Raw genomic sequence first — 14,779 nt, forward strand, 5'->3', positions numbered from 1 at the left:
CCCGCCCGCCCGCTCACGTGATAACATAATACGTCCCCGTCTTCGACGGGCGTATAAAAAGGTCCTAGCTTTTGATCGTCTGCTGGATAACCGAACTACTTGGTGGTGAAGCAGACGTAAAACCACTCAAACAGACAAATAAACAGGCTTTTTGTTATTTAGTACGCGCATTAGGTAATAAAGGAATTAAAGTGTTCCTCCGTTTCTAGGAAATATGTGTATGTGTGTGACGATAGGCACACACGTCTACTTAGTTTTGTTTATATGATTTTAAGATGATCAGATGATGGGAATGTTCAAATAGTTTTCGTGCGTGATCTGGCGTCCGTTTGTTGGTCATTCAGTCTGTCAACAACAACTTATTTACATTTATTTCCCAGAAACCACCGCATGAATCGTAATGAAACTTTAGTATACTTTGGTATGCATGCACCAAATTGCGATGGGGTGTAGATAATTTTGCTGTCAAGTGCTATAGCTATTTCTCAGAAATTCACAAAGCCAAACGCAAGAGAAATTAATATCTGCCTTACATTGGCATATAAATGAACTATAGATGATATGTCAATTCATAGCATTCAGTTAAGTCTCAAAAGAGATTTACTTGTTATTGTAAGTCTGGTGAACTATTTTGAAATCAAACACAAGCCTGAGTGCCTTTTTACAGACTATGGCCGTTTTCGTTTAAGCGGTTGAACCGATCGGACCACAGTTGTTCGTTTATTAAATAAGGTCGGACCTAGTAATCTGATGCTGCTTTCAGGCGAGCCTTGACAAAGCCTTGCAAAAACATTGCAAGTCCGCTAGTATTTATAACCGAAATTGTTACATTTAAAAACGGACAAACCGTTTGTTCCGCATAAACGAATAGGCCGTATGTTAACGTCGTCGTGCACCATTTTATAATGGTACTATAAGGTGATATACATACAAGTTCGATATATTCTAATAACATGTATGGTTTTCGATTTGAATTCGGGCCTATATCCGTGACTTATCAAGGGTTGGAGTTTTAGGAGACTATAGCATCTTATAGGGGACTTGTTGGACTGTCAGATTCATGACAAGAAAGAGACAATTTATCTTCAAAATGGTAGAATTCTAAAATGGGACAATGAAAGTCAGCACGAAGACATACAAACAGTATATAATACATGTTTATTTCAACAAAATAAGCTCATACATGAACCATATGCAATCATCATGCATAATCTTAAACACTAGTCAATTCATCTGAAAACTTCACAGCACAACAATCACAGTACATTTAACATTTCATCACAAATATCATCTCTCAACAAATAAAAAGTTTTACAAATTACAGCAAATTTCATAAATACATTTATAACCATTTATAATGAAATATAATGCTACTATGTATACAATGAACATGTTTACTATACAATGTGCAGGTTAGGATGCAGAGAACCAAACAGTCATTGCCAATATGGAATGATTTACCTACCTGACTGCTCTATCCAGATTACTGATCATGCTTTAAAATCTCGTCTTACCTTTATTATATATAAAACATCTATTATTTGTGCTTGACTATAGGGTGATAACATCACGTGTTTTATGCGGGAGCATGTTTTGATGTCGGAAGAAATAATTATCAATTTTGAAGTGGTGAGACATTTGTTATACAAAAATACAACGCAATTTGAACTTTACACTTTCCTGTGCATTCTGGAGGTGTATTTATCAAAGATTTATCTTGCCACGAAGTTGCCAGATAATGCGACAATTGACAAAATATCTTTTCAGAATAACAAAATCGATGAAAAAGGCAAATTTAAAGGTATCGTTCTTTATGTATTTTATATGAAACAAGGCCAAGTGTTGCATTGCCCAACTGATGATGATTTTGTTACCAAACTTGTTCCCTTCATATGACCCTGACTGCTGCCAGGAACAACAAACAAACTTGTAAAGGATATTATTTCACGCAAACAACAAATATCTGTGACCCGGTTTGGTAAAGATTCCGATTACCTATAGAGTTTGAGACATCAAGGACAATGATATTGAAAGCACAATGAAGAACATTGTTTCTATTGTAACTGATGCAAACCATGGGAAATATGAAAATGTAAGCTATGCATATCATGGCCTATTGACAATTAGGTAAAACAAGTGATCGTCAGAGAAATACATTGGGATGTCCTTGACAGTGAAGTGTGGGTTGACAGTCGAGAAGATTTGTACTGCACAATTATTTGGCAAAACAGTAATAAAGGAAATCCTGCAAAAAACTACATATTGTACCATATCATGAAGGAATATTAACATTCTACACCAGTAAAGTTCTGTGAAATATTCAAAATGTATTGATTTCCTTGTGTATACTACCAAGAGGAACTTAATATTAATGATCTGAACACTATCACCATAAATCACATTCGACCAAAGGGGGTTTAACTTGCCTTTTCAATGTTTATAACACATGTAACAGATAACTTATACTCATTGATTCTCTTTTAATGACATGAACATTTTTCGTCAGTAGTTCTGGTCATTACTTGATGACACTTTACGCCTCAGTAACATTTATGCTAGTAACTACTTCCTTATTAGCAATTTGTCTTTGTCTTCCACTGAACACTCTGACTTCCACATTGTCTGGTTGGTATATTGCGTCTCTCAATCTTAAATCTGCAGTCAGTGTTGTGTTTAAATTGTCAGATTGGCCGACAACAATTCCATTTTTGAAACATTTTTTAATTCTTCACTTGTCAGATCTCATTTTATAAGTTCTGTTAACTTCTCTGTCTGAGTTATCTGCCCTTTAAAATATTTCGCTACAGGACTCGTTATCACTGTTCTCTTTTGTTCGGTCACTTCCTGCCTCACTCTGGTTATCCATTTCCTGTAACAAACATGTTTAAAACTTAATTCATTATCATTCACGTAATTGCAAATTATCTATATCTAGAACCCCCTGTTTCTGGTCTATATACTTATGCACATGTTTCCTAGTGGAGCCCCATTATGCCAAACTATCATATTTGTCACCTGCAATGCCTAACTAATCCCTCTTACTTCTCTTTACGATGAAGAGAGTATTCAGATTGAGGAAATTCTCTGGTCAGAAGTTTGTTTGTGTCTGTGCTATCTGTTGAACAGGTAAAGCAGTAATTATTCAGTGATTAAAGGGCAATAACCAACTGAAAACTATACCAGAATTAGCCTGGTCCTACAGATGCTTCATAGCAAATTTAGTTGAATCATGATCAAATCTCGTGTTTTGGACCAGCTCCAAGGGCAGCTATCCTCTTTACACAATTAAGAACCCTCAAGGATACAAAATATAGGTCCAAAACTCTGTTATTGGGTAACACTGATGGAGATAACATGTCACATATACACAGATCTGATGATGAGCTACATAAGCTTTCATTAAAACTGAGTCATATTCTTCATGAAGAGACAAAATAGTGTCTACACATGGATGGAGGGCAGTCAGACATCCTGTATGAGTATACCTCCCCTAACTTCACTGTGGTGATATAATAATGTGATGTTTAGTGGGAAAAACAATAGAAATTGGGCTAAAATCATGGGACAGTTTAGTAATTCTGTAAAACTTTCCCATGGTATGGATCTCCAGAACTTAGAGGACATACCACATCACTTTCTTCCTCATCCTCTGGAACAGTTTCTTCTTCATCGCTCTCATCTTCATTCCTCTCCTCCACGACAGACGCCTGCGACATTATCTCCTCACCCTGTTATTGGAAACGACGCAATGTCACAAATCAATTTATCAACATAAGTACAATGTAAAAACATCATTTTGAAAAGTTCAAGTTGAGCTTCATGTTTCTTTCATAAGTTGGTAAAACCACATTGTATTCAATGTAAAGCATTTCATCATAAACTTTATATATCTCAGAAGCCACATCATTATTAAAGTTATCTGTTGTTCCCCTTTTAGACTGTGTTATGACTTTTTTTACCCACAACTTCAACATAACAAAGTCTGACAGACGCAGTTGTAGAGTGCCTCACCTTGAGGTCCCTGTTTTTGAGGTTGCCGAGCCAGAATGCCTCCAAACACTTGTTGACTGTAAGCATGACCTTGACCCTGTACACAAATGCTTCCAGACTTTTCTTCAGGAATGGCACCTGATTGGTCAATGCCAAGTTTTTCATTATCTGTAAGTAGATGACAAAGTCACACATGAACAATGAATCATTGGCCTAGTTTCTCTGTGTAACTTTGGCTTTACTGACGCACTATCTCATCTTATTAAAAAGAAGCCCAAAGGGCCTGTATTGTTTTTGGATATTTGGGCAATCATTGCAACATATTCTCATTAAAGTAGTATTGTAAATATATTTCCCATTTCAGCCTCTGTCTCTCTGGCTTCATAGCTAATCTGGTTGAGATCCGTATGCATGCGTGTATAGTTAGAACAGTATACATCTTGTACAGTTATAGGGTTGGGATTCCAATCATTTCATAGAATGATCTAAGAATATGCCCCTAAAGGTGGGGCCAGATCTCCGAGCTTATTCTCCTAGCATGCTTGTGATCTATTCTTCATGCCCAGCAGGCATAGATATGTTTATATGATGGAGATCTCAAGAAATTCAGAGTTATTATCTGAGGACTAAGAAAAGATGTCCATACTACTGATATACAAGTTTCCAAAGTCTCATGGCTCTTTATTAAAGTTATTAATATATTTGACTCCTATGACCTTGAAAATAGGTCAAGGTCATCGGTTACTCATTTTTTATTAATTTTTTTTTATTCATTTTAGCTTTTGTTTACCTTTGACCCTAGCCAAGCTTTCAAATTTCAAATATGGTCATCAGATGCAATGTTTAGCGTCCTTCACATTCTAATTGTAATTCAGAACATTATTTTGAAGATGTACAGGTTATCAATATGAATCCCTATAAGCAACTCATGCAAATTATTTCATTTTCTTTATTTCAAATTTTTCTTTTGAAATATTAGTTTGTGAAAATGTTTGTGCTCCACATATGGTCAACAAAGCTTTGTATACCCATGAGTTTGTACATGTACCTGTACTGACCTTTGAATGGCCACACATGTGGTGGAGTGCACGTGTACTAAGCTGTAAGTTCTTTAGCAGACTCTGGACATCATCTCTGTGTGACCGGAACATGTTATCCAAGAGTGGCATTCCTTGTCGCAGAAATATGTCTAGGAATTGACGACCACACTGAAACAAACACCAGGTAACAATATTATCCTGAAGAAACCAAATACGCTATGTAGACATCCTGACCTCGCGTCTAGCTGATGTTGACAGATAGCACAAGGTTTTTGTACAGACCATTACATCAACAATTAAAATCGAGAACACTAGGTAATAGGGCTGCAACAATATCGTTAATAATTACTCGAGATATCGAGGTTATCGAACTTGTCCGAGGTTTCATGGTAATTAACCTTGTTGTGAAGTTTGAAGTTAATCCATTAATAATTACTCGAGATATCGAGCGGACATTGTTTGCCCGCCCGCCCGCGTGATAACATAATACGTCCCCGTCTTCGACGGGCGTATAAAAAGCTATAGAACACAAAAGATTTAATTAAAACATTTTCAGTTATTTAGCCAAGAGGTGAAGGTCAGTGACCTTATTACATGTACTCTGCACTGCGTCCCTTATGTGAGAGATACAGGTATATTGAGATTAATCAACACATCATCATACAGACACCTGTACTAATACAATATATTTACCTTTCATTTGAAGGTTGATTCAAAATGTTAACTGTCCAAGTGTTTCCTTGGTATTACTTTCTTCTTTGATTCTATTTTCTTTCTTCCTTTTTTTTAATAAAGATTATCTGAAATCCTTGTTATGAAACTCTATAAAGATGATTACAAAACAAAACCTTTTTCTGCTAGTAAAAACTGTACACATTTTTTTTTTCATTGTACCCTTTTCATAATTCATTTGAATGACATATGAATGGATGATTTTTTCCAGTGTTAAGTTAAAATACAAACGCATATATAAAAAAATATTTTTTCGTCCATACCTTGAGAGCTGTTCCAAGAAGGACTCTTCCGTCAAAAGCCTAAAAATATAAATGAAACTTCGAAATATCACTAAAGATGGGTTTCTATGTTTGTGATTTACTTCCTTTTAATAGCTATGGTCATTTAATGTCCAGGTTTAGGTGGTGGAGGAAAGTTGGAGTACCCAAAGAAAAAACACCGACCTATGGCCAGTACCTGGCGACTGCCCCACCTCAGTCTCGAAGCCACGACCCAGTGGTGGAGGGCTAGTGATTGTAGACAGTCAGACGCCTTAACCACACAGCCACTACGACCCCCTCTCAAGATGGGCTGTAACACTTTTGAATTATCAACACATGATCAAGCACTTCCATCTCAAGAGCTAAACTTTTTTTTTGTCATTCCTGGTCCAGGACTTATCCAGCCCAGAAAGCCTGGGTCCTGACACACTTTACAAGGAATCATATGGCAGGTGAGCTAATAATGATTGAGTGCTAAAAATGGAGTGTTCTAGTGAACATGGGCTTGAAGAGAAGATAATGTTTTGAAAACTTGAGAACATGTAGGTCCGACAGACTTTTTACCACATTTTTGGCTAGGTCTGCTAGTCCTGTTTTTGGGTACTTTTGTCTGGAATTAAGGAATTTTTAGATTCTGCATCTATCATGGCAGAAATCCATCAAATTCATTCCCTCAGCTCATCCATTTGTACAATTTTAAACCAAAGATGTTTTGAATCTTTGTTTAAGTTCTGTTCAGAGGTTCGTCAGAACTTGTTTGGAGAAATTATAGACAGATTGGCAGATTTCAGACATCATGGTATTTCATAACTGCATAAGCTTACCTTGGTCTTTTGGACCGAGTAAGCTAAAAATTTGTACATTCATTTAAAGAGTTTTTGACTATATCATTCTGTAGAAGAGTTCATCTAAATGTAACTAACCATAATAAAATCATAATTCTTGGATGTAAACAAGGTTACACCTACATCTTAATATATACCAGAACTGGTATTTCATCAGACAGCAAATGAAAATTTGAAATTATAATTTTAAACAAGACAGTATAATATTCTGTTTCTCTTACCTTGATAAGGTTGACCATGATGTGTAATATTCGTACCGCTTGGTTCCACCTTAACAGGCAGTCAAGCTTCACCTGGCAAAGATACAAAAGTGAAAATAACTCTAAACGAATCAAAACAACTCACTTAAAGAAAAAGTGATTCAGCTACAGTTTGTATAAGCTGTTCAAATGGCAGACAAAGGAAGCCGTCTTGTACGCTGCTGTGGGCCAGTTCTGAACAGAGACAAGGGAGACTCCTGCAAATCTATGACCAGGTATGAAACAAAACGTAGCTGAATCTATTCAATTTTTGAAGATACACAAATAGATTATTTTCATATGTTCACTTTATTTTTTCTACCCCCTCCAAAAGGGGAAATGGTTGACACAGAGAGAATTTAGTTCAAACTTATGTAAAAGAATCTCAGGACATCAAGATTGTTTGACTGTATCATTTTAAGTTCAGTAGACTTTGATTTTTTTGCCAATTTTCACCTTTTCAACAAAAGAAAACATTAAAAGCACAGTTTAAAACACAAAACAAAATACTAATATACCAGCAGCAAACACCAAGCTCACACACATGTGGAGGTATACAACCGGGTGCCATAGGACAAACAGTGTGAGCCCCAGCTAATGCAGCTCCAGTGAAATCCTCAAGCTGTATTGATAGTATGAATTGTATATATTTCTATTGTAGAGACTTATTCTTGCTAGTAAGGATGCTATATCAAAGGTTGTATAATAATACCTCTCTGGAGTCACTCTGTTTCACTGGACTAATTGTTTTTAAGCAGCCAATCAACTCGTAAAACATTATCCTGTAGAACACTGGGAACGAGTGCTTGGTCAAGGTCGGATACAAATCAGAGCTGCCATTGTTGTCTGTCTCCAGAAGTTCAGTTATCCCTTTTGTTGCTATGGTTTCCACAGAAGACAAAGAATCCTCAGAACAGCCGAGGTAGGTCCTGAAATCAAGTCACACATTTTCTCTAGGTGAATGGGACAAAAGTATACCAAAACTGAATATGGCATAATGCTGGTTTTCTAAAAAATAAATTTCAGTAAACCAAATACCAGGTTGTGGAGTTTAACTCTCCATCTGTATTAAAATTTCACAGAAGAAATCATTTCTCAAAAGCCATGGCCATTAAATTCCTATAGTTCATTAATTCACTTCACCACTGACCCTGTTTTTTTCTCACCTGAGGACAAACTGTAGGTTCTCATTATGTTTGGCCCCTTTCTCCTTCTCACCATCTGTTCCAAGCCACTCCCGTTTCAGAAATTCTTCTGACATCGCCACTGAAGTCACATATTACAACAGGTTTACCATATCATAAAGGAACATGTTGTTCAAATAGTATTTCTATAAGTTTTTCCAATCCCTACTAGTACAGTGAAACCCTACCTACTCGAACTCGCATACCTTGAATAGTTTGGTTGGTCCCGACCATGTTCTTATATAATCTCTGTATATTAACCTCGGATTACTCAAACTGCCATTGCTCAACTACCCTGTGTTCTTCAAACTCTTATTTTGCCCTTACCACTTATATCTTTATGCAGATGTCGGCCGGACGTCAGGTAATTCAAGAATTAACAGCGATATCATTAAGTACCTATATCATTAACAAGGATTCAAGATTTTCTTCATTTTAAAGTGATTGAAGAGTTCCTCTTGTTTTGGTATTGTGTGAAATTAACCGAGCCGAATACAGTATAGCGGACTATGTCAATACGACAAATAAATTACATATACATCTTCTTTATTTTACTTCCTTTCTAATACAGCTGGCTTGATGTTTTCATTGTTGAGCAATATCATATCTTATTAGATGTTGTCATCTTTATCAAACTCCTTTTTTATTTCTATAATCTACAATCCACAACATTAGCAGAGCTTGTGCTGTCTGTCATCTGTTTAAAACATGACGCTATCGGACGAACCTCGGATTTGTCATATCATGCATTCCCCAAACTATTGATCGTGACCCAATAAGTTTGAGTTACTTTTTTTTTACTGTATATAAACTATCACTGGGGGTTTTCTTGGTGTTCATTCATCACCTTACAGTTTGTCAAATTGCAAGCATGTTCGATGATGATAAAGGTAAATAAAAGAGGAAAAAATCACATGTTGCCATGCATATTACAGAATTAAAGTTGTTCAAAATTTTGAATGTTTGAAAACGGAAAAAGGAAAAATGACATGACTCGAACTCAGGACCTTTATATTGCAAAGCCTACATTTTACTAAATGTAACCATCTAGGAATAATAATTACAAACCGTCAAACGAATGTCTCATATCTGAGCTACACAACCTATAAATATCTGGACAGGGGAAGTAACTCTAAGCTAGAAAAAAATAATTCATCGTCTATAAAGAAAAGGAGAATACTCAGTCAGGAAAACATGAGTGGAACTCTTCTGTTTGATTATAACTGAGGCAGTGGTACTAGTAGCCTTAACAGTCATGACTCACCTATTTTAACCTGTAGGTCATCCGTGTTGACCTTGTCCCCCAGTGTGATAAGGACTTTGAGTACGGTCACTGCTGTGGTCAAGTTTGGCACTGTATTAGCAAAATTTGCTACATACTGATGGGAAGTTCTACAATGTTGTATAAAAGTGATTTCAATCATAGCGTTTACCTGTATATCTGGTTGACATCATTTAACATTGACAAACAACCTCAGTGGTTTAAATCTCAGTTACGTTTAATGGACTCCCATGTTCAAGCCTAGTGCAAAATGTGAAGCAGTTGAAGCAGATTAACACTGAAACAAGATTCAATAAAAGGAAACATATTAAAATAATACTTAAATGGCATGTTATTCTAAAGTTCAATCTTAAATTTGAGTTAGGTTTGGAGAAAAAACAATCTTTGTTTGCAGAACTTCATTAGAAAAATGTACAACCATGATCTTTGTAACTATTAATTGTATCTAAATAGCCCTTCCAACTCTGTTCCTCACAGGTAAGTCAGAAAAGTTGCACTTTTTCAACTGTTTCCCTGTTCCCAACACCAGCCTTAAAATATGTTCTCTTCTATTACTTCTAATGCTGTTCCACCTCCCTAAACTATGAGGCATAAACAGCAGTTCTTCCTATACTACCCCCGTCCCTCAGTAAGAACCAGACTTGAAATAGGTATTAAAATAGCAGCTCTTCAAATAGTACTCCTAAATTCCACAAATACCACACATTGAAATAGGTTTTAAAAAAGTAGCTCATCTAGCTCTTTCCACCCTCCCTCCAAATACCCGGTGCTAGTTATTAACGTGAGTTGTATAGCACCTACTTGACGAGTTCTTGTAGTCCTGTCTGGGAGGCTGTGAATGTTTTGATACGTGCTACCAGGATACCAAGTGCTTCCTTTAACAGAGCTTTGTTTTCTGTCATCAAGAAACCATTCCTGTTAAGCAAGATATTCATGATTTCAGAAACATGGTCATTTAACTTTATAGTGTAAACAGTATCATCATTTATAAAGGTTTATGTAGGAAACATGGACCCAAATTAACATGTATTAAACCTGTAAAGCTTAGGAACTATGTAATGGAATACGTAAGATTTTCTCTTGCAGTTTGACAAATATACATATTTGTTACTGATTACTGGAGAACGAAAGAGTTGAGCAGGTTTATATTTGCTCAATTACAGGGATCTTATATTCCAATCGAAAACACTAAAAGCGTTTCAGAACAATTTAATATGCACTGAGATTGAAGTCCTATCAATAAAGTAGTGAAATACCTTTTGCTGTACCGTTATTAACAAAGGGCCATAACTCTGTATAAAAAATAAAGACGTCCACGAGACCTGACTTCAGTATGAGATGTTCCACAATCTCCAGAGAGTACCCCAATACAAAATTGAAGCAATTGAAGGTGACAGAATATATGAGATATGTCCTGGACATAGTGAAGCAGTAAACAAAGGGCCATAACTCTGTAAATATTGGAACACATGGCCTGATTTTAGTGTGTGACACTCTGCCACCCCAAGAAGTACTTACATACAAAATTGGCAATTACAGGTGACTGAGAGATAAGCCCCGGACAAAATGATGCAGACATTCTTACCGATGGTACTTACAAAGTTAAAAACAATTTTTATAGATTTATTTTAGTATATTTACCAAGAAAATAGAGAGAGAAGAGCCTGTAACAACAGCTGAAAACAGGAGCCCATCAGGCCCGCCTCAGGTCCGTTACTGCCAGGCCCGTCCACCAGACCGTCATTCTCTGCAATCATTGTCTGGAAAAAGCCACTAGCGCCCTCTAGGTGGTTACAAAGGGCAGGTAACAGCTTGACAGCTTTGACAGCTATCCTCTTGGGACAATACTGATCCAAGTGTGAGAACCCTATGTTCTTCCCAGGCTTTGTCTGTCGAGATCAAATACAACAAATTTACAACAAGGCTGACTAAAATTTCTTTTTTAAGGTGCTGATGTTACTACTAAAAGAATTTATATAATAACAGTGGAATAATTTCTTTTTCTAAATTATTGTCAATTTCAGAGAAGTTCTTATGCCTTAAGGTAATAGGTCTGTGTCACCATTTCTCAGTAGGATTTCTTCAAATTTTGTAGTTATATTGCTTTGAAGTAAAGAAAATTTTCTGCCACAAAAAAAATTAGATTGTCAGAATTTTAAGGATTTTAAATGGAAATTTATGTAAAAAGAAGTGAATTTTGAAAAAAAATGAAAGACACATTTTTTTGCAAAACAATGTCAATAAAAATGATACTGCCATAGATTAGTATTGCATTAATGTATATCAATTTAATAAATGCTGTAAATTGTGTAAAATAAATTATCTATAAACGATTAAAAATTGACATCATATACACATAGTAATGACATGTAAGAGTTATCTTTCTTGAAAAACTTCACAGTAGTGAAATAGGTAGGCGGTTTCCTGAAGTACAGAAAAATGGACACATGTGACTCATTGATTAAAAGCAACTTAATTAATGGCTGGATGGCTTTGAAATACTTTAATATTGAGAGAACTCACTGTTCTGTCAATGATAAACATACAATATTCATCACAACTCTAGACTCATTAGAATATGCGGGAATTGTGATACTGTCTCCCTACATTGGCTTTTCAACTAGGGATATACTTCCTATTTCCGTTTATCAATACACTCATTCGACCTTAAAATGTCAATATAGGCTTGGGTTATTAAATTAGTATTTTATTAAAATCTTTTACGGAGCATAATTTCCAAGTCCTAGTTTATAACAAGAGGCCCAAGGGCCTTAGCGGTCACCTGAGTTAATATATCATAGGTACTGGTAGCTTTATTTTATTGTTTAGTTGTGATGTGGAAATCAGCATGTAAACTAAGTGAAATACAATACTTGTCATGTTATCAAAGGATAAGAATTTGAAAATATTGGTAAATGTTCCCTTTGGGGCCCGCCCTAGTCCAATTACAATGTAATACCCTCATTCACCAAAAATGATTCTGACTAAGTTTGAGTAATTTTCTGCTGAAAATGGATAAAATATACCCAAAAGTGTTATTTCCCTATATAAACTATAGTAAACTTTACCCCCTCCCCAAGGGAGAACGGATAGCTGGGGGGTCCTGAAATTTACAATTTAAATAAAGGCGTTGATGATCTTTCTTTCCATGCATAGAAAGGACTGTAGTACCTCTGAGACTGGAGAAGAAGATTTTTGAAATATTGGTTAATTTTCCCTTTGGGGCCCCGCCCTGGCCCCAGGGGTTGGGGTAGGAATCTCAATTTTACAATTTGAAACCATCTACCTCCAAGGATAATTCTCACCAAGTAAAAATAATTTCCTACAGAAAGTTGTCAAAATATACCCAAAAGTGTTATTTCCCTATATAAACTATAGTAAACTTTACCCCCTCCCCAAGGGAGAACGGATAGCTCGGGGGTCCTGAAATTTACAATTTAAGTAAAGCCCCTGATGATCTTTCTTTCCACGTAGAGAAAATCACTGTAGTACCTCTGAGTCTGGAGAAGAAGATTTTTGAAATATTGATTAATTTTCCCTTTGGGGCCCCGCCCTGGCCCCAGGGGTCGGGGTAGGAATCTCAATTTTACAATTTGAAACCATCTACCTCCAAGGATAATTCTCACCAAGTAAAAATAATTTCCTACAGAAAGTTGTCAAAATATACCCAAAAGTGTTATTTCCCTATATAAACTATAGTAAACTTTACCCCCTCCCCAAGGGAGAACGGATAGCTCGGGGGTCCTGAAATTTACAATTTAAGTAAAGCCCCTGATGATCTTTCTTTCCATGCAGAGAAAATGACTGTAGTACCTCTGAGTCTGGAGAAGAAGATTTTTGAAATATTGGTTAATTTTCCCTTTGGGGCCCCGCCCTGGCCCCAGGGGTTGGGGTAGGAATCTGAATTTTACAATTTTGTAGCCTCATCTACCAAGGATGATTCTGACTTAGTTTGAAAAAATCCATCCACTGGTTCTTGAGAAGAAGTTGAAAATGTAAAAAGTTTACGCACGACCCACGACGGACGACGGACGACGAGGGAGGGAAAGCGATTAGAATAGGTCACTTGAGCAAAGCTCAGGTGACCTAAAAAAAATCAAAAAATCAACTAAGTATTTTTCTTTTAAAACACAATCCCACTTGACCTAAAAGATATCTCCTTTATGTTTGACATTGAATTTTTTTAAGAGTATTTCATCAAAACTAATGTAGATGGGATCTTAAAGCAAGTCATCTTAATAAGGCTATATATAGACCTGACCTTGAAGAACGACCTTCGTGTGGATGTGGAGGCAATGAGGATGTGGCTTAGTTTACTGGTGAGGTCCTCCAACAGGAACTCCAGCTGTTTTGGCCGGATTGACAGCTCTGTGGTTGCCTGTTGATTAAATCACACCAGACATAGATGTCAGTAAATGCCTAAGTGTATTTCATATCACAGAGATATTGGACACCTACGAGAAGTGACTTTCATTACTCTGGAGGTGACGTCATACTGACCTTGGTGTTGAAGTCGGTGTCCAGAGCTTGGTCTATGACTGTTCCCGTGTGTAGAATGGTGAAGACACTGATGTCCAGCTCCCTGTTAAACACAGCCACAGGTGGTCAGTAACAGCCACTTTACAACACATACTGGTTAATTCTGATACTAACAGTGATTTTCCTGGCCAATTTGGCAAATTGCCACCTGGCATAAATAGGGATTTTTTTGTGTGTGCAAGTGTGAAATTGGGAAAGTCTGGCTTGCATAATACATACTGGTAGAAACAAAATCATTTCTGATTTTTTATTGCTCTTATTTACCAAATATGAACCAATTGAGAATTTTTCGGACTTGTATAGAAATAGGCAGGAAAAACACAGACTGAAGAAAAATTTGACATTAAATATGTGGAGCCGATGCTATTTACCTGCTGAATGACCTAGAATGTGACCTTAGCTAAAGAATTGGTTTAGAGACTACAAACACACAATAAGACCATTTCACTTTCGTTTAAAGGGGCTGGTCGGGGAAAAAATGTCATATTTGCTAAAATGGCATACACATGTTTAAAATACCTTCTTATGAAATATACCGATACAAATTTTGCTGAAATTCACCCCCTAAGAGTAAAAAATATAATTATATTAAAGAAATCCTAAATCGTCACCTGACAGTCTAAAACTCAATTGACCCAGATCAGTGATGTAATTTTACCCCACGC

At 36.4% G+C, this 14,779-nt stretch overlaps 1 protein-coding gene across 1 annotated transcript in view; it reads right to left on the reverse strand.

The window, feature by feature from the left end:
• Positions 1 to 2,307: 2,307 nt before the first annotated feature.
• LOC110443359 (Fanconi anemia group D2 protein-like) overlaps positions 2,308 to 14,779 on the reverse strand; it is a 37,679-nt gene continuing 25,207 nt past the window's right edge. Inside the window, exons 29-41 of the mRNA XM_021487541.1 lie at positions 14,076 to 14,157; positions 13,837 to 13,953; positions 11,217 to 11,464; positions 10,377 to 10,490; positions 9,558 to 9,685; positions 8,276 to 8,375; positions 7,822 to 8,038; positions 7,092 to 7,163; positions 6,026 to 6,064; positions 5,049 to 5,198; positions 4,012 to 4,158; positions 3,627 to 3,728; positions 2,308 to 2,869 (exon numbers count right to left, since the gene is read on the reverse strand). Coding sequence (XP_021343216.1) covers positions 2,789 to 2,869; positions 3,627 to 3,728; positions 4,012 to 4,158; positions 5,049 to 5,198; positions 6,026 to 6,064; positions 7,092 to 7,163; positions 7,822 to 8,038; positions 8,276 to 8,375; positions 9,558 to 9,685; positions 10,377 to 10,490; positions 11,217 to 11,464; positions 13,837 to 13,953; positions 14,076 to 14,157 — 1,597 coding nt within the window. The 3' untranslated portion in view covers positions 2,308 to 2,788. The remainder of the gene's footprint in view (positions 2,870 to 3,626; positions 3,729 to 4,011; positions 4,159 to 5,048; positions 5,199 to 6,025; positions 6,065 to 7,091; positions 7,164 to 7,821; positions 8,039 to 8,275; positions 8,376 to 9,557; positions 9,686 to 10,376; positions 10,491 to 11,216; positions 11,465 to 13,836; positions 13,954 to 14,075; positions 14,158 to 14,779) is intronic.

The sequence above is a fragment of the Mizuhopecten yessoensis genome, unplaced genomic scaffold (genome assembly GCF_002113885.1).
Source record: "Mizuhopecten yessoensis strain PY_sf001 unplaced genomic scaffold, ASM211388v2 scaffold716341, whole genome shotgun sequence".
NCBI lineage: Eukaryota > Metazoa > Mollusca > Bivalvia > Pectinida > Pectinidae > Mizuhopecten > Mizuhopecten yessoensis.